The 22,920-nt window shown below is 42.6% G+C and overlaps 1 protein-coding gene across 1 annotated transcript in view; it reads right to left on the reverse strand.

Annotated features, from left to right (window-relative positions):
• SORCS3 (sortilin related VPS10 domain containing receptor 3) overlaps positions 1–22,920 on the reverse strand; it is a 304,283-nt gene that overhangs the window by 119,076 nt on the left and 162,287 nt on the right. The window contains exon 4 of the mRNA XM_056352025.1: positions 21,990–22,148. Within this exon, the coding sequence (XP_056208000.1) occupies positions 21,990–22,148 (159 nt within the window). The remainder of the gene's footprint in view (positions 1–21,989; positions 22,149–22,920) is intronic.

The raw sequence follows: 22,920 nt of genomic DNA on the forward strand, positions 1-22,920 counted from the left end.
CATCTTACCTTCCTCACCTATCTTCCATCCCTCCTTTTTTGAGGACAGATAGACACCTCTCTCTCTCACAGCATCAGTGTGATGTTTAAGCTGTGGAGTCTATGCAGCCCCCCTTCTCAGGTTCTTCCTCGAGGCAGGACATGTTACTTGCAGCATAAAAGGGACAGGAATCAGGTCTAACATGATTCAGCTGGGTATCTGAAACTGGGTCAGGAGCAACCCTGGCCATGGAAAGGGCTTTATTAATCACAGTAGAAAATAAGCTGCAATCAAAGAAAGATTCATGGCTTTCCTCCGAACCCTCTGTTCCACCATCCCCTGCATTTTGGGCCTTCTGTCAAGCAGCTACCATCAGGGGACACAGGCTAATGTAATCTTCGAGCTGAGGACCAACTCGAAAACAACTAAATAATCTGTGCTTGTTCCTTTTATCTTCTCCCAGGGAATACCTGTCTTTGCCACCTTGTTTTGCTGGGGCTCCAGAAGAACCAAGATCTGAAGCTTGTAAGTGCTTCTGGACATTTAGAGAAGAGCTTCTTGCTCTCTTCTCTTGCCACAAGCTGCTGGAAATCACAATTCAGGTAAGGCATCCTTGACAGTTGCACACTGAAGAACCTAAAAATAAATCCCACTTCTCAAGCCAAAAGATTTCTTAGGAGAAAGAAGTTTACCAGCACCACGTTTATGGGCTTTGTTTACACAGAGTTGTAAAAACTAGTAATTGTAACGAAAACAAATGGACCAGTTTATCTTTCTGCTCTGGTTTTCTTTCCAGGTGATTAAAGGTTGCATCAAGACACCTCATCACAGCACAAGGTTCTTCTCTAGCATGGTACCGCCAGATTGTCCTAGGCATGGAAGGAGAACGCGTCCACAGACCGCTGCATTTCTGAGACTCACCAAAGTTGCTCATTTCCCTACAGATGCTGTACAGTAGAAGGGGTGCTAGAAACAAACTGTTTTAATGAGAAACTGGTCTACACAGAAATTAAATACTAAATGCATTTCCATAATTTGTCTCATACAGAGAGGGAAGCAGGGGAGAAGTATTGGAAGCTGGGAAGTTCTCTTTGCACTTTAAAATCTAATACTGAAATATTTCACATGCTGTGTGGCAAAAGTAGGTCTTCAGACAGAAGAAACTCAGACTGTGCGCCACTATTATAAGAAACTGGTCATGGATCTTCTGCACAAAGCCCAGACACATTGGAAATGTTTGACTTCATGTTGTAATTGTATAGCTCAACCCAGACCTGGCTCATAAAGAAACCAGGTAGATTAAGACAATGCACTGATATCATATTTCATGGTTTTACAGTTAAAAAAAAATATTTCACCTGATGGGTCCACTCACAGCAGCACAGTTTTGCTTAAACCTGAGGCTCAAAGCAAGGCTTGCCTCTCTGCTTCTCCACTTCCTCTCCAAGAAAAAGGAAAGTGGATTAAAGCAATGAAGAAAAAAAAAGTCCACTCAAAAACCTTCATATTTTAATTCCTCTTAATCCTAATTGTTACTGAGCATACCCAGCCCAAGATTTGCCATTTCTGCTGAGAGTACAGCCTATCTTTTTCTTTTCTACTGCGCAACTGGTTTATAGCAGAACAGGAAGCCTAGACACAGCTGTAACAGGAACTGTGGCCTAAATGAGTATCAATAAAGAAGCTAAAGCATGTTTCAGTCCTGGGTAAAAACCAGTCTCTCTTTTTCCAGCTTTCTCCCCACCTCCAGAAATGCTGGACTGGCTTGGAACAGAGATGAAAAGTATTACTTTCAGATTTTTTTCCTTAAACTTAAAATCCGGGGAAAAAACATGTTCACTTTGGTCAGTCAAAACAACTGTCAATCATTTCTAAGTAATTTAGCTTTAGCAGCTTGAAAAAGGTACTATAAATAGAAATGCCATTCTGAGGGAAGGCTAACTTTCTGGATTGCTTGTTTATTCCTTTCTTTGTGATACTTTAAGCACTTTAAAATCACTTCTAGAGTCTGGGGAAGGGTTAAAATTGAGCAATATTTTGTCACTGACCCCCTTCTGATGAGCATTTTGTTAACAAGCCTTATTGAAACCTAAAGACATAAAAGGAGGGGAAAAACCCCCAGAAACCAAAAAAAACTACTTCCAGTGTCTGAGAAGGGATTGAGACATAACAGACAAGGAAAGCAAAGTACCATGCAGGGGACAGTTTCCCCACATCAGTAATGCAGAGCAGGGGGTGAGACTAGACACAGAAAGGGGAAGGGATGCAGAACAGGGCACAGTACTGGGACTGTGAAGAGATCGGAATGGGGTGGAGATGGCAGAGCTGTCTCCTGCTACCAGGTGCACCAGGAGATGCCTTTACCAGGATTTCTTCCACTGACAACCAAAAGGCTCAGCCAGAGGCAGAGGGTTGCAGGTTGTTCCAGTTGTCCCGGGCTGCTGCTTCACTCTCTTTTTCCCTAGGATCAGCTCTTTAAGAGTGACAAAAGACTGAATGAGCTCCAATGGGTGCTGGCTTTTCTCTCTCCAAGCCAGGCTGGTCCCCTTGCCCAGCTTCTTCTGAGCTTAAAAATCATTAGGTGGTTTTTAATCGAAGGACTGTGCTAAATGGATCCACCAACCGCATGGCTATAGCCAGTGGTGCCATGCAGGTCAGCCTGCAACAAGGAGCTCCTTTCCTTCCTAGCCCAAGACGAAAATCTTTTTTGCTCCTGGGAGCTCTGCACTGCACCCCTCCTTACACTCCATCAACGCTTATACTCCAAAAGTTTAACAATAAGGGGAAATAAATGGGAGCCACATATCTAATGGGAAGATTTTTCATTCAAATGTGCTTTATTGTTTGATATATGCCTTTAATTACAGTGCAAGTGTCTGGCTACATTCGTTGCTATTACAGACCAATCTTTCATGTTTATTGAGCATAAGACTACAATGGGCAAAGCAAGAGAGGCTCAGCCATTAGCCAGAGTGGGACATAAAGCTGCAATCACTTGCCTGGCTCTTCCTCTCCTCCTTTATAAACCCTGTGGCACTACCTGTAGGGTAACCTCTATATTACACGGAGAAGGATTTAATGGAAGAAGGTTTTTTCCAACACTAGTGAAAGAAAGATTTTACACCACCAAACCACCTTCCAGTTTCACGTAAAATTTTGCTGAGTCATTTCTTTATGTGGAAAAGACTTTTCTGAAAGTGTATATATGGGCATTAATGAAAAGGGTTTGAAACTGCATTTAGAACAGCATTTTATTCTGAGATTTAATCATTGTTCATGTAAAAATTTTCATATGACTTGAAAGAAATAAATACCAGTTTGGGCTCAAGCAGAACATGTCATTTTGGCAAAATGAAAGCAACGTATTTTGCCCCAGGTTAAAACATATGTTATTTAACACACACACACCCCTGCCGCCCAATTCAGCTTCAGTTTTCTGTTCATCAGCATTTTCACAGGCAAGGGAGGCTGCTCAAGAGTTCCCAAGTGATATGACCCATCACTCTGCAGACACTGAGCTGACACACACCTGAAAGTAATCGAGCTCACAAGTGAAAATGCTTTAAGGCAAAGCTGCTCCCACTCGGGGTCAGCCCTGTCAGAGGGTAGGTGTCCACCCTCATATAGTTCTCATCTCACCAGCTGAAAAGCAGCAGACTTCACAGGTACTCAAGATCTGCACCCTGCTTCTCAGTGGTGTTGTACAGCTCTGTTTCTTCACAAAGACAGAGCAGCCTCACAAACTGTCCACTGTTCTTCTACTCCATTCACTCTACTAGGACACTGTGCCCCCTCAGCCTGAGGCTATGGGTTCTGTCAGGCATTTATGATGCAAAGGTGACCACTAAATCACACCTTTCCTAAGAGAAGAACTCAGCCAGGACCTTATCAGATTTCAAAAACTGACAAGTAGCTCTCATCATCCTCAGGGAAAGAGAGAAAACAATAGCATCACACAGGCCCACTGCTTCAAGCACATTCCCTATAAGCACCAAAATCAGGGCAAGCAAAAGTTGAGCTATACAAAAGATCTACTTTCTGATGATTGAGGAAGCTTGTGCCTGGGCAATGAATAAAATACAGGCTGCTCCAGTTAATGCTGCTCTGATCCCACCCTTCTCTGCCGCCAGAGATCATTGCAGCCTCTCTGCGTGCACACACGATAACAGAGCTGTGAAGCTGGAGGAGTTTACTGTCCTCAGTGGCATTAGCACATCAGCCCAGCAGGTTCACAGGCCAGTGCTGTGCATTCAGAGCAGCTAAGCACTTTGCTCCCCATGGCATAGGTTTCACCCAGTCTGAGACAAAGATGTGTACACCAAGAAATGCATCACAGATGCAGGTGCCAGATAGCTTGGAGGGATGTCAGGAAAAGGTAATAACAAAAGTGATCCAAAGAGAGAGATTCCAAGAGTTTCTCCCGGGATTGCAAACAGGAAGCACAAAACTGTCTAACTGTATGTAAATAGGGTAACATTTACATGCCCAAGGAAATGGGCATGTAAATATGGTAACACCAAGGAAACTGGCATCTTTGAAGGCTGGCATGGGTGAGAAGGCAGGCAGAGACATTTCTAATCCTTAGAGAACCTTCCTAGATAAACTTCCTAAGACAGTTCAATAGAAGCATTGCAAATAATAACTTTTAATCATTTTATGGCTGCTGTCTATTACTTTTCATAGCAATGTAGTCTGCAAAGCGGCCAAAGAGCCATATTCTCAGCTCTGCTGGTTAAGAGATCCGTAAATCAGGAAGGATAGCACAAGTGGCATTTCACTGAATCTACTCTAGCTGGATTCTGCTGCTTGGGCCTTACAGCAGGCATTTATAGGCTATCACAACACACCATGCTACCTCCAACTCTTTTGGTCATGGATATGTCCCCAGTGCCCTCCTGAATGTCTTCTGGGAAGATACAGTGGATGAATGGGCACTTCTTTGGAAGTGTACAGGTACTGCATTGGAAGAAACTTCTCTCTGGACAAATCTGGTTTACACAGCCTATGCTTTACACTGCCTGGGACCAATGCCAGAAACTGGACCAAAGTGGCCTGGAGGAAGGCCCACTGAAGTTGCTGGGAGTCTCGTATCCCCCAAAAGAGAACACAGATGAAGCCCACAGGACAACTGTGACTGTGAAATAAATTATATGAGAAAAATGATTATAAAAAGAAGGTAGAAAAATTCCACTTTTGATAGTGTTGAAGATTCAGCTTCAGTAAATATCTCCCACTCGAACACCCCAGCTCTTGTACCACCTTCTACAATTCATTCTGTTAGGCTGTCTTCATTACCGCACACTTGTCATATCCTGTCCTATAATAAGCAAAGAGAACTAAAACTTAAAACAAAATGACCTGTATGTCTTCATTCACTGGATGCCTCAAGCGCCAAAGCAAACCTGCTTCGGCAAGCTTGAACATATCATTAATAAAGAAACGCAGTTCCTTTCAGCCTTACTCTCCTACTCCCAAGCCAGCTCTAGTCTCCACCAGGGGCTCTGCTAGCTTGAAGATATTCGCCAGTACTGCTTTTATTATAATGCCCTTAAAATCCTGTGGAGTAATTCAGTTCAGCTCTAGCTAGCCAAATTTCCCATTGGCCAGATTCCCTGGCAATCCATGCACTGACAACAGGCAAGTAATGAAGGCAAAAGCAGAGCCTGATTACACAGGCACCCACCTCTACAGACACACACACAGAGCCAAGCCAGAGATCACATGTAGGAAGGGGTTTCTAATCTGGAAAGCTCCAGAGGAGTATCCTTTCCTTCAACCTCAACAGCAAGTGGTCGCGTGGAAGAGAAGAGATGGTGTCTTCCCTGCACTTCACAAGTGATTCAGTTCAACCTGAGCCAAATGTGCAAGGGAGACTGACAATACCACCTACACCCCAGCACGAAGGGCAGCATACGGTTGTTTACAGGAGGAACCCAAATGAACAGCATCATTGTAAATGCCAGCCACCATCATGAACAATTTAGCTTGACAGTTGTAGCAGAAACTGTCACCGCACTGAGGCATCACTGCCAGAAAAATCACCAAATGAGAAACTCGCATGTTTCAGGGATCCCCCTAAGGCTGGCGGGCATACACCATTTACACTGTCATCTCCAATTCATCCATCACCACCCAGTTCCTGCAATCAAACAGTGGAAAATTGTACCTTTGGAATAAATGAATCTGCAATTGCACACCATGCAAGAAAAAGGAAGCTCTTATCTAACCTCTCTCAGCAGCTCTCCAGGTTTCTATACATTCTGTGGTATCTATATTTAAGCTATTTATCCCATTTAATTCAAACTCTAGGTACCTTCAATCCACTGTATGGAGCAGGGTGAAGGAAAAAAAAAGACACCCCAGAAACCCAACAATAAGCAAATTCAATCCAAGGCAACACAGTCATCAACAAGTCACCAAACTTGATATAATGTAACTTTAATTCCTGAAGTTAACCAATGCTCATAGTGACAGTACAGCGTAATTCGTAAGATAAGGGAAGAATGCAGAGGAAAAATAAAACAGCTTTCTCCATGCTATCACTAGAGAAAAAGCACAACTCATCTAGCTAGGGAATATCAGACTCAATTTTGCAGCAGAACTTCCATGTTTGTCACATTTGTGTCGCTGGGTATGCGTGCATAACTCGTGTGGACTTGCACTGAGATCTGAGGAAATAACTGGCCTGAAGCAAGTGCTGTGTACTAACAGAGGACAAAACCAGAATTCTGTTTTGGCAGCAAAACTTTTGATGACATTATTGTTCTCTTAACTATATGTCAGGAAAGCCCCCTTGGGTACAGTATATTCTGCTAACATTTTATTTGTACGTGCTGCTGTCTCTTGAACACTGCAAGTATAAAATGCTACTGAATCTACATTCAGGCAGTTTATGATCACGGAGCTTCTGGCAGAAATGAGATGCCCAAGGTAGGAGGCTGTGGGAAGGATCGAGTTTTCCTCCTTTTGAACTACAGAATCCCAAGGATTTTCTATAAAGCTTTAATTTTTGTTCTTTGTTTATCAGTTCTCCTTCTCTCAAAAATATCAGCCTTCATTTTGGTGCCTCAGCTCCTCCTTTTATCATACTCACAATACTTCAGATGTGCCAAAATTTTACTGCATCATACCCTAACTTTCATTTTATAGCCACCCATGGTCCTATAAAAATCAATTGAACACAAACCTAAAGCATTTTATTACACTGGAAGAACTTCTTGTAACTGCCACAAAACTATTGTGGGACTTCTACTGCAAAAATTCACACATGCACACAATTGTGTGCACACCCCATACAAACAGGCCACCAGTATTCTCCCAGATAAGCTATATGGAAAACCAGATTGAAATATACACCAAAATGCAGCTGAAGATGTGTAGTATTTGCAATGATGAATAAATATCTCTCTTCAAAGCCTAAATGGCCCACAGCAGAACAGTGCTAGACACAGGACATTATGAAAATCTTGGCTTTTTTGGCTTTTTTTTTTTCTTTAAAGATAAAGCTTCTAGTTTTATCAACTGTGAGAAAGCATTTGAAAAACATGATTCCCAACCTTTCCTCAGTCACAGAAGCACCAAGAGAAATACAGGAGAGGACATCTGAAACTATTCCAACACCCTCCTAATCTTTCCTCTGCCAACTCATGACTTTCAAGGGACACATTCATGACTTTGAAAAGCTTGGGATTGCTCGTTCTGAGGTGCTAGACCAGAAATCCAGGCACTGGCCTCCTTTTCTCGCCACTGAAGCAATGAGCGTGAAAAGCTGAAACGCACACTGGGTTACCATTGAGCATATGGTGCATTTAAATCATCTGTGCCTACTGTGGGGACAAAGAACTTACAGCAGTTTCTCTGGCACCTTTATTCCCCAGAATAATATTGATTACATGCAGTTCCTATCAGAAAAAAAAAAAAAAGGGGGGGGGGGCGGGGGGCGGAAGGGTGAATTTTCATATGTCAAGGTTGAACAGTAGAAACAAATAGTTGCCTTAACATAAGCAATAGCTTGCACATAGTCAGATGAGATCAGGGACTCTGCATCCCACAGCAAGCAGGTTTTAGGAACAAAACACCCTGTACTCTGGAAGGAGTAAACTATTCCTATCTTGTTTTCTGCAAGAACAGAGCATCATACATGTCTTCAGGCCAGATCTTCCAGTGATGTAAATCAGCATTTCCCTGCTAAAATCAATGGACTCACACTGAACTTCAGCTGTTACATATGTGACTGCACACATCTTTTAAAAACATCTCAGGTGTGCTATTAGATCACAACATGGTCCATTTCCCTTTGAAACCAAGAACTGGCAGAGATGGTTTGTAGTGACTCAGAAAGGGGAGGCAAGAAAGACAGAAACCTATTTGCAATGGAATAGAAAACTAGGGCCACATACCAGTTTCCAGTATTACAGAATTCTGTGTTACACAATAGCTGCTAAATTATTTGCAATTAATTGTATGAGCTTTTTAGTATACTGCTACATAATGTGCTTTTGTATTGTGTTACAATATAAAAGAGGGGCCCTCTCTGCCCTGTGGCACATTTACGACTACAGCACCTGCTGATGTGAAATTCCCACATGGTGTCCCCACCCCAACCATGCTGGAAGTTCGGCCACAGCCTGAAACCCGTGGGGAGATGAGGTTGCAAGAGGAACCCCTGTAACATTTATGTAGGGCCACCTGGGCCGAGGGAGAAGAAAACAGGACACGAGTTAGGAAGTCTGGGTAATGTTGCAGCTCTGTCACTGGTGAGCTGACTAACTTTGCATAGCTCACTTTCCCTTCCTGTGCTCCTATATCCCTTCAGCTTCTCTCACTGCCTCGTTGGCTCTGCCACTGTATTGGCACCCATCAAGGTGTGATTTCTGAGCCATTTAAATACCCTTTGCATGGAGTGGTAGGTAACACGACCAGGACAGGACTGTGGTAGCACTGGCACTGCTCAGTAAACCAGATGACTCCTCCTGGTCATGGCACGAAGGGACCTACGAAGAACGCCATGGTGCAAAAATCACCAGGATATCCTGGGATTTACAAAATCTAGTTATGCTTCACAGGAGAGTGGTGGAGAGGAAATATCAGCTCCTGTCTGCTCCTTTTCTGGAGTTGCTCATTCTTTGGCTCTCACATATACATCTCTCAGCTGTATAAAATATTTCAATAATACTGTATCTTATCTCTACCAGTATAACAGTATCCTGTTAAATAGATGTGACATGCCCAGCAGGAAAGCAGTATGCAGACATTGCCATCATAACAACAGACGCCCACTGAAATGAAGTCACAGATGCTCTGTGTGGTTTAGGGCTAGCCTTAGGATCTGATGACCTGACTGGCCCCTGCACATCCTCAATTGCAATGGAAAGCATAGCTACAAGAGCAGCTAGAAGTAAAACAGTGGCAAAGACTTTGGTCCTTGGCACTGTCAGCTACAGCCAAGGCTCTGCATAAGGATCAGGACTGTACACTTCCCAAAAGTTCCCATCTCTGGGTGGTTCACACAACCTTGTTCCCAAGCACTAGGGTTTTTTCAGGGTATGAAGATATGCCAGAGGTTCAGGAGCTGCTAACAGGAACCTGAAACACAACTGCCTTAAGAGCAGAACTGAGGGCAAGGAACAGCCTGCTGTTCCCAGGTCTGACTGCTAGCTCCCAGTCTGGCACACAGAAATGCACCCCTCAGGACACACCCTGACAGACTGTCCCAGATCTTGGTTGCTGATGATATAAAAAAATAGGCACATGCAGGTGCTTGCATGGGGGGGAAGGACTGTACCTTCACCCTTCAGCATCATCCATCCAGCTGACTGCCTCAGGGACACTGGTCTATCCCATCCCAGCCATCCCTCTTTGAGGACATTAAAGATGAAAATACTGTCTTAAGTAGCCCACTGCCATCCTAATGTGCAATACTTCCAAACAGCGAGGTCTTGTATTGTCAAGGCAATGTGCAAATACTAATTAATGCCACCATTACCCAGACAGAAAGAATAGTCCTTGTCGGGCAGACTTCCAACAGTTCTCAGCTGCCTGAATCACTGACAGTAATGGGTGCTGCTGGGTCCTGAATCCTTCCGGATAAAGTATGACCCTTTTTGGTTAACAAAACATAACAGCTTCTTAATCACCACCTTCCAGAAAGCACTTTTGGCCCAAGGGAATTAAATAGTGTCCCTTCCACATGCCCATGGTCATAATTTCAGGTGCTGGCAGACCCATCTTCCTCAGGCTATGGCTTTAACATCCTGAAGCATTAAAGACAAGAGAACAGCAAAACGCGAGAGTGTAAAACTACCTAAAATCCCAACACTAAAAGCCCATACATGACTTGTATGTCTTTGCAGGCACCTTGCAATAGTGAAAGCCTGCCTGTATAACCACTTCAAACCCTAATATGTGAAGGCTTACATATTTAGCAGACGTTAATCTACAAATGTATTTATGCATAACCTTAAAATTATGCCCAGGCTAAACCATTTGTCTGCTCTGAGGTCAGGGTTGCCTTTTTTTCTATTGAGTTCTACATTTTATATGTAGTGCTATTCAAAAGCAAAATTTCATGACAATTCACATGAGTTTATGCTCATTGTCTTCTCTGTTACTTCAGCTATGATATTTTGGGTAAAATTTATTGGTCTGGAATAGTTCATTTCTAACCTCAAGCACCACACTGAGTTAATTCAATGAGAAGAGAAAGGAACCAGACTAAAGAGCACCAGCAGACATCTGAGTGGAGTCCATAGCTGGACTGTGCTTTTTCTTCAACTGAAAGTGATAATATCCGTAATTCTGCTCAACAGATTTTAGAGGAGACTTAATTTTGCTATCAGTCCCAACAAACACTGAGACGGAGCTCTGGAAAGCAATACAGAAGGCAAAGAAAAAGGGGAGTGGGGAGAGGGAAAGAGAGAGAGAGAGAGAAAGAAAAGGGAAAAAAGGCCAAGGAAATCATTCTGGATTCATCTCATTTCACTGAAGCAGCCTGGTAGAAAATTCACATCTACACAAATGAATCACGATAAAGAAAAACAAAAGATTGGTTTTGCTTGCACATCATGTTTGCTCTCTCCTCCACGGTGGGGGTCATTATAACCTGTAGGCATGATAGCAGGAGCTAGGAAATGTAATGCTTTTTCTTGCTTTGATCGTGTTGGAATCATATCCCATGTAATCCATTTTGCACACATTCAGACAGCAGGGTTGGTTTCAGGTCCCTTAATCTCAGCAAATACTTACATCTCAGCAAAGGAAATTACTTCCTTGACAGTCAGAAGAGGCCTAGTCAATACAAATGAGTCTAAGGTACAATTTACCTCATCCTAAAATAGTCACTACATTTGCTTCCAGAAATCAACTGACACCATTCAGTAGATCACCACCAACTACTATGTGCACCCTTGGCACCTAACACAGGTACACATTGCTACATTTTAGACCTCTACAGTCAGGCAAAATAAATCATGCCCTCAGTGTTCTTATTCTTCAACCTTCTTCATTCCTTCATGTTTATTCCCATCTGCTATATTTATATCCACCCCTCGCCCCACTTAGGCTCCAGATAAAATCAATATACAGCCGTGATTTAGCGGGGCCCAGGAATCAGCCACAGGATCCTTGCTCTGTTACACAATAAACTAGGTTGCTTCAGCAGAAAAGCATATTTAAGCATCAAATGTGTCTCACTCCATTCGTCTTTATATTTTCCTTTTCAAAGTAAAACCTGTTCATGAAGTGTCTATAACATAAATAAAAAGCAATAGGAAAGTCTGTTCTGGCTAAATCAAGTTTCACAAGCAGTTACTTTCTATTTGCCATCACAAATCACCACAAGCCCAAAGTTCACCGTTTTGCTAGGACAAAATTCATTGGGCATTTCTGAAATAGAGCCAGGGTTGCATAATTCAATTTCTCATCTCCTATTAAAACTGCCAGGCTTACCATAATCAGAATGATAAATGCATAGTTATATGTCTTCTTTCCGACAGTAATGCCCATCAATACTTCAAATGCAAACAATTGTGACATTTGACTTTATAAAAATTACCTGGTGCACCAACACCGCTTAATTAAATCATTTAAAAACTGCTTTTGTTACATTTAATGAATGATATATTATACTGCAATGAAACATGCAGCAATACAAATACTTCACAATGCTAACAATTAAGGCTCACTTCACTTACGGCAATTGACAACACAAGTGCTCCTCACTTCATTCAGTTTGTGCATTCCAAATGAACTGGTTAGCGAAAAGGGTGCTTCTTTGCTAATGAGTTTTGTAATCAAGGCATCTATTTTAATTTCAAATTGGCTAGATTGGGGGAAATTGCTGAACTAAATGACTGGTTCTAATTAGGATTATAAAAATATTCATCATGCAGCAGAATTAGCGCAAGGTCTTGATTTCCCTACATTTGCATATAGCTTTAGTTTAAGAGTGGAAAAAAACCTCCTGATAAATTGTCTTCCTTTTAATGAATTGAACAAACACTATATCTGTTTTAGTCGTCCTTTCATTTAAAGGCACTGATACATATTCATGATTTGTAAATGAAGTTAAGTGATTTCGATTCCTCAGTTCATTACCACATTGAAGAAGAGACTTCTGTAAATTGCCTTTAAATATTCCCAATCTCAAGGGTTTGGTTTGGGGCTTTTTTTTTTGGTTTGGTTTTTTTTAAACTTTACTAACATTTCAGTTTATCTGTTTGATGGAGCCCTGCCTGCCTGGGAGAGCTGCTGGCAGGTGGCTTGTCCAATGAAGGACACATGATATGTTTGTAGAACCTGATGTTCTCAGAAGAGCATTCAATATGCAAAGAGATGAAAGGCTTATTTGTGGTTAAGTCATGGGAACAGGACTCGATCTGGGTTCAGTTTCTGACTTTGTTACAGTCCTCAGTGGTAGTTAGGCAATTAAACACTTTAATGACCTGTGCCTGAATACACTATGGATAGTCCAGGGACAATGCTTTGTCTGTCAGCTTCACGTTTAATTGCAAGCTCTCTGGGGCAGAGATTGCTTCTTAATATGAATGTGTAATACAATGGACCAGTCAGAATGGTAAGAATTTCTAAGCACAGTTACTGTAATATGGCTTGTATTAAACATGAACCACGAAGTGTTCCTTTATAGCTGGGCAACATACTTCATTTCATTCCTCAGTATGACAAGCCTGTAGGAGTAATAGTTATTATGGCAGCTTCCTCGATTTCTTTCCCCTTTGGGTGAAGAAAAGAATGCAGTTGGTGTGTCTCCAGCTTCACTCTGCAGGGTGCTCAAATGCCAAGTGACTGGTGCAAGATAAATTTGAAAGCTGAGTTTTGTATCCATGGAACTGGAACCACAGTCATTGTGCTCTTCAGATACCAATGAGCCATGATGAGAAATTAACTCCAGTGTGTTCTTTCACATCATATGATGAAATGGAGATTCTACCATGAGGATCCATGTGGGAGCAGAAAGAGCTTATTTTTCTAGTTAAATATAATGTTCACATCTTGCTAAAAGAAGCTGAGTTTTACTCAAGAGGTGCAGCCTCAAGTTGTTGCTGATAGAAGGAGTTTGCTCACACTTCTGACAACTAGTTACATCTAAATTCCAGGAGCAGGACTGCTGCTGAGGACCAGATGACAGCTCTGAATGCCTGCTGATTTATATCAAAATGAGATGTGAGGCACCACCAGCCCACCCCTCATCAGCCCCATACCTCAGCTCCTAAAGAAAGAAAACCTGCAGGCCTGGACTGGAGTCACATCTCATTTTGGATGTTCAGCAGCACACGCTGCTGAATTTCAGCACGTCTGCAGTGTGCAGTTGCTGTCTTAGAATTGCACTGTCCAGCATCAGGAGTTCCAACTCAAAAGTGCAATATCCTTACCTGCACGCAACCCTAAGGTCCCCACATGCCTAAGTTTCCATGAGAGGCACAGAAAAATCTAAAACCAGGGGCTGGGGCACTTACTGGGAATGAAGGACAATACAACTCCCCGGTCTCTGTGCTAGTGAAACTGAGCAGAACAGATGGAGGGGAAGGTAAGCCTGAAACCCTGCAGCACTGGCTCCCCGCAAGACACAGGGACCAAGCATCCTTCAGGGCACTGAGGGCTCTCTTAATGTCCCAGCTCAGTGACCTACTGTGACAGGAAAGGAGTGGATGAGGAATCACATTTTTCTCCATGTGTGTGCACACATATAAAGGTCTGACAATTTCTCTGCATGGCTCCCCTTCACAAGGAGCCACATGGATAGAACAAGAGGCAAGGGGTCTAAGTTGCACCAGAAGACATTTCATCTTGGTATAAGACAGACATCTTTTACAGTGAGAACAATCAATCCCTGGAACCTCCCCATCAGGGATGTAGTGGAGTACCCCTTACTGTAGGTTTTCAAGATCTGACAGGACAGGGTGCTAGATAATCACATGTAGGCTCCCTTTCCCACAAAAGGTTGGACCAGATGATCTTTCGAGATCCCTTCTAACCTGGACTGTTCTGTAAGTCTATGAAAATGGCTCATCACAAAGAATCCCAGACAAAGGCGGATGACTGCACAGGAAAAGGTGCCTACCTTTTGAGAAGAACCAGGCCTCGCCCTCCCCTCAGTAAGTCCTGCTGGATTTCTTTGGCAGCACTCTACCCAACTGAATGCTCTCAAAATAAATAAATAAATAAACGAATAAATAAATGAATTAAAAATCCCACCCTTAGCTGCCTAACTGCCCCACATTGTACTGTCAGCCTGGGCCCAAAGTCTGGGGGAGAATTTCACCTGGCAGGAGAGAGGCGCTGCCTTTGTGGCTCTGGCTCTGTGTGTCTAGGCTGTTAAAAAAGCTTTCCCATGTAGTCCTAGTGTTATCTGTGACTCTTTTTGATAAATTCAGCAGTGTCTAGTCAAGATAGTCAGGGCTCTGACAGGCATCACATTCAGTTCTCAGATCATAACTTGCCACATCTCCAACACCGAAGGAATCTCCTCAGTCAGACCTGATACTGTCTGCCAGGTGCAACTTGGTGATACAGCAGAATGTTATCTTGCACATTTTCTTTATCACCTCATTTGAAACATATTAAGACACCCACTTCCTTTTGTTTGCTTCCTGCTGAAGATTAAGCCCTATGGAGGGAGAAGACACTGATTGCCAAACGTCTTTTTTATCCAGAGTTCTCAAATTCATAATAGTGTCGCTGGGGATTTTACACTGGTCTGTTACTGAATTATTCAGTCTTTCACCTATTCCCAGCAGGTTTCCAATCACAGTTTGGCCTGTAAGCAAGAGATGGAGCTATATCTCTGCATAGTTTTTTCTCTTAAGAATGGTGATTTGAAATATTTTAAATATCTCTCTCCCTATTTCCCTAATATTTTCTCTCCTTTTTTAAATTATCTTTTAAACTACTATTCATGTAAGAGAGTTGTGCATGTTGCTCTGAAAGAAGTTCGAATGTCACTCTGAGAAAAATTTCATGGAGCTGGAAACTGTCTTCTGTTTCCACCTTCAGACTGATGCATTCCCCAGAGGGGTATTGGGGTGTGGAAAGTTGAGCTTATTGAGAATTAGCTTGTTCCTTGGATAAATAAGACAAATGATCAGGTACTTGAAATATTAGTATCAAAAATGCTAGACTCATTCAAGATCTTCAACCCCAGCCATGCAAATGGCAGCAACGAAAACTATACCTCACATATATGCTGGTAGACTCTCAGCTTTCCCAGTACTCCATAACAAAGTTTCCAATACTTTCCAACAAAGAATATCACACCTTTTTTATATATTCCCCTTCCTATCGCTCTTTGATACAAGGGTCATTTAAAAAGGTTTCCAATATATTTTCTGCAAAAACCTGTGAGAAGTGTCGGACAAAGCCCCATTTTCCCTTTGTACTGGCTCATACATGCAAGTACCAATATGGACACTACTAGTGAGACCCAGCCTGATCAGCAGCAAAATTGGCTGTAACATTTACATAGTGTCCACCTTCTGTCAAAGGCCACAGGGGGCCATCAACAAAACCAATGCATGCACACATCAGACTGCACTATTTTATCAATAAAGTAGACACACTCAAATCTACTGGGAAGAGATCCAAGATTTTTCAACTCATATGATGGAATTAATCTCCCAGGGCTTAATAACTGCACAATGCCACACGGCTGCGCAGGGGGGAGCAGTACACCCACCCATGCTTGTTTAAAGCCCTGCAAAAACCCCTCCTGTCTACGCTTTATATGTTGTGAGAAGATATTAGGGTCTATGAACTTGCTACACATTTGTGCCCACACAAACAGATTCCTTGGCTCAGTCACATAGCATTTATGTGATAATACAAGACTTAGCAAGGCAGAGGAGGGTCATAATTGGCTACAAAAATTAAGAACAGGAATGATACGCTGCATTGACTCATACTGAGGAAGTATCCTCAATAACTCTTTAGATACTCCAAAGAGAAAACAAATGGTGGTGACTATGATTTCTCCTTAAATGAACAAAGTAACCAGCAGCCACGCAGCAAAACATCTTTCAGAAAGCCTGCTGAGCTCCATCCCTCGCACTGAATCTTCTCCCTTGCTCCTGGGAATAGCTCCAAGCAGGAAAAAAGAGGGACAATACACATGTGGGAATGGTAATAAAAGATACAGGGACTGAACTGATGCTGTATTCAATTATTTCAGTTAATGGAAGAGATAACATTGTCAGAAAGCCTTTGGCTTTCACAGCTATGAAGTCATATTTTACAAGTTCTGTCAAGAAGAGATGGGCTCCTTTTAAAGAAGAAGGTAATTTTTCAATAGAAAATTGCTGTGAGGCTTGGGCTTTAAACTACAATCACATGGGATTGGAAGCAGAAGTCCACAGGTGGATATAAAAACAGATCCATGCAAGGGATAAACTTGGGGAGTGAGATTATTCAACAACAAGGCTATAGGAAGAACAGTGAGAACAACAAGTCTAATCTGCAGAGCATCCTGCAACACCTGAACATCCAGGCTCAGAGTAAGAGAATGCCAGCAGGAGATGCTGAAAGCATAAACTTATGATCAAAATTACACATAATAGTGACATAGCAGTAACTGGCTAAGAAAATTCACAATTAGAATATTACTGCAGGAAGGCTTCACTTGTTCAGGCAAGACAGGACAAGCCTTGGATATCAGAGATATATACACTTGGTCTGAGGTCTCATTCTCTTAAGCAAGCTAAAAGACTGTAGGAAGTTACTATTAGCTGGGTAAAAAACTAACTGGGACACCATATTCTGAAAACAGTTACCATCTGGCCGTTGTCAAACTGCAGGGGACACGTAAAGACTGTAGTTCCACAAGAATGTCACAGAGTTCTACATTATTCCACTTACTCACTACCGTCTTAGAATAGTGAATACACCTTCCAAAACGCCAACTTGGAAGAGGACAGAATTCAAAACGTGTTGGTTTTTTTTTAGTTGGTTAGTTTGTGTTTTAATCAATTGGATAAATAGCCTAACATTGTCCTCAAATGTGTAGAAGAGCTAAAAAGAAGGGATGCTTAGGATAAAACAATCATTGCAAAAGAGGCTTGAATTACAGCCTTTTGAGTAACAACTGTAAGGTCAGAAGACCTCAAAGGAAAACTGCCTTTCAGGAAGATCCAAAACATTGACTATTAAAGTTTTTGTGTGAAATAAAAATATTGTTTTCTATTATTATACACAAATCAATTTTTAAATCTTTTGATCTAGGAAGTAACCAAGTCAATTATTTGTAGGGCACTAGCTGTTGATGTTTCATTTTACTGTGGAAAAACATACTAGGCAAAACGGATTTTCAGGTTCATCGCTCATTAATTTCTAAGTTGACCACAGCTTGCTTACAACACCATATTATTATTTTTAGTTGAAAGAAAATTAATCAAATAAATATTAATCTGAAAGCTGTTTTGTAATCTAAGACATGAAATTAAATTTGCAAACTCATTTACACATTCACAGTTATGAGACGATGGATTAGATATTCCCTTAATAGTTTCTACTGCAGGGAGTCAAACTGTATGTATTTGATACGGTTTCAGAGTTATTTGCATTTTAAAATCTGCCTCTAAAGTAGCCATTAGAAATAGATTTTAAAGGTCAAACACACTTTTAAAGTTTAGAAAAGTGGGAGACTGTGGTCTCCCACTGTAGGAGTGGCTACACCACTGAAGATACAGCAAGCCACAGACTTTCCTCAGCGCCTTCCCTGTCACAGATCTGTGGATGAGTATTACCTGCAGGTTACAGACTAATGATAAATTTTCTATTTTATTGCACTTTCATGTATTTAAATCAAAAGTGTTTCAGAGCAGTTGTATCCCAAAAACCTGGATACATGAAGTGAGAAAGCAAACATTTGATCCAGCACCACCTATTTTGTGACAGGCAACTTCATGCTGCCTTGCAGGGAAATGGGCACAAAAACAAAGGACAGAAGAGTACCAGCAGAACCAGGCTGCCGTTGGGAAATAAGCCCGTTGGGAAATTAGCCCTTGACAACAGCATGGCACCTCTTTGGATAGCCTTCTCACAACTGCAGAGCACTACCGCAACCTCCCTAGCCATTTATTTTAGGAGCTATTAATGCCTCCTTTCTGGTCAGCAGCAGAGAGATCAAATGATCATAGCCACTGGCATGATCCCATGATCACAGCTAGAAGAGGGGGCATGGCATAACAGTGTGGGAAAGTGTGAGATCCTGATCTGGTTTCTAAAGGGAGAACCACCACAAAAGTGATATGGAGATGCACAACACATGATGAAGCTACTTCAGGATTTAGCATTTTTAGCCTAAAAGACATTTTCTTCTTGTCATTAGCCTAACGCCCACCTAACAGAAGGTCGTGGCTGACCTCTAGTTCCCACTCAGCTGGGACAGTACTTCCAGACAGGCAGGAATGTAGCACACAAGCATCTCAGAAGACTTCATCTGGGGACTTTGCGTAGCACTACTGCCACAATCTACAGCACTGCTTTTGTACTTTAAAAGTAGTGTCCATTATCTTAGTATTAACTGTAACTGCAGTGAAGCTTCATGATCCTGAGACAGAGTGACAATTCTTTTACAGCTTTTACTAAGCCAAGACGTGGCTGAACACAACCTATACCTGAGTTATGTTAAGCAAATGCTTCAACTGGGAAAAGCGCTGCCTCTGTGGTTCCACTCAAAGATCAGCTTTCAACCAGTACTTGAGGCCATCTTTCTGAACACGGATGGAAAGCATAGTGAGTGGCCTTTAACGCAAAGGCAAACATAGAGGCAAAGCCTGAACTTTGCATTGCTCCATTTCCATTTGACCAACAAGCTGCAGAGCACTTCATTTTTGTTCTTACACTGTTGACAAATTTGTTCAGTTCCTGGGATAAAAGCAAGCAGCCTCAGGGTGTTTCTAACTCACAGCTCATTTCCTTTGGCTCTTTTCTGATCAGAAGAGAACAGCAGAGACGGGCACTCAGACGCATTAGTTTGAAGGAGCAGAAGCAGAAATGCTCCTGAGCCACGACCAGGTGAACATAATTCCAACCTCACAGTCAAGTGTGTGTGCATACTCTGTATTTTAATTTCTCCTTCCAGTGGCTAACCTGTCATAAAAAGACTACAAAACACTGGAAACAGAAGTACAGTGTTTCAGCCCAAGAGCAGATGCTCTGTGCTCACGACAGCTGGATATCTTTGGAAATGCATACTCAGCATGTCATATCTGGCTTCTCACATCCATGATCAGCTCATTAGAGGTCTATTTCTTTCAGGGCTGTCTTTGTACAAACACCAGTACCATTTAAAAATCTTTACCTCCAATTTAAAAGTGGCATCAACCCATTCCATGACATCAAATAAATAGATTGGTCTTTCTAGCCTACTTCAAAATCCCTGTTGCACTGAACATCTGAGTGCACAAAACTATTTGACATTTGACTAACTCCTTCATACAGTAAGGACTTGTTACTATGGAAGGAGTGTATTTACAATAGGTTTGTGCTTCCAAATGTCACTCAAGCAGCAGCAGCAGCATAGCAGCAAACCACCTGGTGCCTGCCATAGCATCCTGTTAACAAGTGGATGGAAAGGCTGCATTGGTAAGTACAGTGGCAGTACATTATTTGACTATACTCTCAGAAACTACTTGGGTAAAGACTTGCACTACCCTTTCAAAGGAAATTCTGTCAAATAAAAGAGGCACAATATTTTGGCTGTATTGTCCCTATAGCTGTGATGTGAGACTAACTAGTTTAGGAAACTTAAAAAATAACTGTTGGAATTGAAAATCACACACACACAGATTAACGCACGTATTGTGTGGCAAGGTTTTATTAGCGGGGGATCTAGAGGGGTGGCTTCTGCAAGAAGCTGCTAGAAGCTTCCCCTGTGTCCGATAGAGCCAATGCCAGCCAGCTCCATCATGGACCTGCTGCTGGCCAAGGCTGAGCCCATCAGTGACACTGGGTGGCAGCGCCTCTGGCATAATGTATTTATGATGGGGAAAACGCCTTGTGGAACAGCAACTACAGACAGAGAAGAAAGAAGAGTTTATGTGAGAGGCACAGCTCTGCAGCCCCCCAGGTCAGTGCAGGAGGCCAGAGGGCCTCCAAGTGCTGGAGCAGGGGTTCCCCAGCAGCCCATGGTGGAGCCCACGGTGAGGCAGGCTGTGCCCTCAGCCCACGGAGGTCCGTGGTGGAGCAGATCCCCGAGGAGGGCCCCACGCTGGAGCAGGCTCCTGGCAGGGCCTGCGGCCCCATGGAGAGAAGAGCCCAGGCTGGAGCAGGTTTGCTGGCAGGACTTGCCACCCCATGGCAGTGACTCCACGCCGGGGCAGGGCAGAGTGTGAGGAGCCCCCTGAGGGGGCAGGAGCGGCAGGGACAGGGCGTGAGGGACTGACCCAGCCCCTGCGCCGCTCGGGGAGGACAGGGAGACACGGGGGGTGAAGTTGGGCTGGGCAAGAAGGGAGGGGTGGGGGGGAAGGTGTTTTAAGATTTGGTTTTTGTTTCTTATTATCCTGCTCCGATCTGATTGACAATAAATTAAGCTAATTTCCACAAGTTGAGTCTGTTTTGCCCAGACGGTAATAGCTGAGCGATCTCCCCGTCTTTATCCCAACCCTTGAGCCTTTCATTATATTTCCTCTCCTCGGCCCAGCTGAGGAGGGCAGTGATGGAGCAGCTTTGGTGGGCACCTGGCATCCAGCCAGGGTCAACCCAGAGCAATGCAAAGAACGTAAAGAGGCTATTCAGCATATTTGTATTTTCCAGAGTCTATGGATGACAAAATTGGAAGAGAGGAAAGCTTGGCAAGTTTCAAGTTTTCTAAAATTTGTAACTTGATCATCCTTTCCATGCCTCTGCTTTGAGTGAGGACTGCTGTTCCAGAACTGAAGCACACAGTCCAGAGCCACACCACTTTATACATGACACTGCACCTGCATTGCTCAAGACAGATGAGTGCTATGTAAAAGCAGGCTTGGTGAGGACAAAGTAACAGACTTAAGAGTTGTCTCACTAACAGAAGGTGCTGCGAAGTGACTTAAAAAGTGGCACAGAGGAGTTTGTCATCTGTTGCTGCTCACTGACTTCCAGATAACAGAACTCAGTTTGCAAGCAGAGAGAGCACCCCCTCACGTGCAACACCCAGCTGCTACAGACCAACTCAGCCCGAGTGCTCAATCCTCAAAGACAGCTTGACAATCATAAAGGCCTACAAATCAATAGGTTTTTAGAACAGCTTCATATGTCATGTCAAATCTCAGATCCTTTCCATCGTTGTACTGTGACCACTACTAAAGTTTCCATACCCATCATGATCACTGTATAACCCTGCTCTCTTTGGCAAGCTTGCTTTGGAGTCACCAGGTGGGTTTTGAGCACATTTAAACCTGCAAGGTGAGAGCAGCAAAGCACACCGTAATTTTTTCATCATCTCTGCAATGGTTCTAAACATTATCCCCTTCAACTTCAACACCTGACTCAAGAATCATTGACATGTGAAATCCACTGCTCACCTTCTGATCCAGACTGTAGGCCAAGATCCACTCTTCCTGCCTGGGATGGAAGAGCAAGCTCTGGATATAGAAGTTCAGACGGTACTTCTGGTAGGTAGCCCCTTCATCAGAGCTGATGAGGATGCTGCTCTCAATCTCTGGATCACTAAGAAGCATGATCTAAATAGAAAAATTGAGGGAAAAGAGTGTTAATGGAAAAGTGAAACCGAACATCATTTAAAAGTGAGGTCATACAGCACTGATTCCTATTAGATGTATTCAGAACATTGTTCAACAGTGTAAACAGACTACAGGATTTCCCAAATACGGGTTAGGGCGGGGTTTTTTCCAGGCTTTCACTTCTGTTTTATTTGCTGATTCATTCGGAGATTTATTTAGTGATTTCTTTTTCTTGTTTTATTTTTATCCAGATAAACTCAGAAAGCCCAGCAATAATGAAAAATGCTATGTTGCTATCAAAGTTTATTTTGGTTGGGTACAGCAACTTCAGACAGCCACACCAGGCTGTCCTGGTCCCTTTCCAGTCTAGCATCTCTCTTCCAAGCATGGAATACTCTCTCCAAAAGTACTCAGCAGGGTAGTTCTGAGATTTAAGGCCCATTATTTGGCAACTTCCAGAGCTACAAATGAGACTATCACCTCCCTGGAAACACAGAATGCCTACCTAGACTAGCTGCTGGCATCTGAAAATCATCCATGTGCATATGCACAAACATTGATACATGATCTCATATATCATGTTTCCAATTTACACAGTAAGAGATATTCATTCACTCAGTGAAATAATAATTTTCCCCAAGCACAGGAAAGTGTATGACCTCAATTTGTACTGGGAGGGAAACACTTCTGAGCCTCTAATTTTAATTAGAAAATTATTACCAATATTTTAAAATGGGTTGATTCCACATTATCAGATGGCATGCTTTACATA

Source organism: Falco biarmicus, chromosome 9 (genome assembly GCF_023638135.1).
Source record: "Falco biarmicus isolate bFalBia1 chromosome 9, bFalBia1.pri, whole genome shotgun sequence".
NCBI lineage: Eukaryota > Metazoa > Chordata > Aves > Falconiformes > Falconidae > Falco > Falco biarmicus.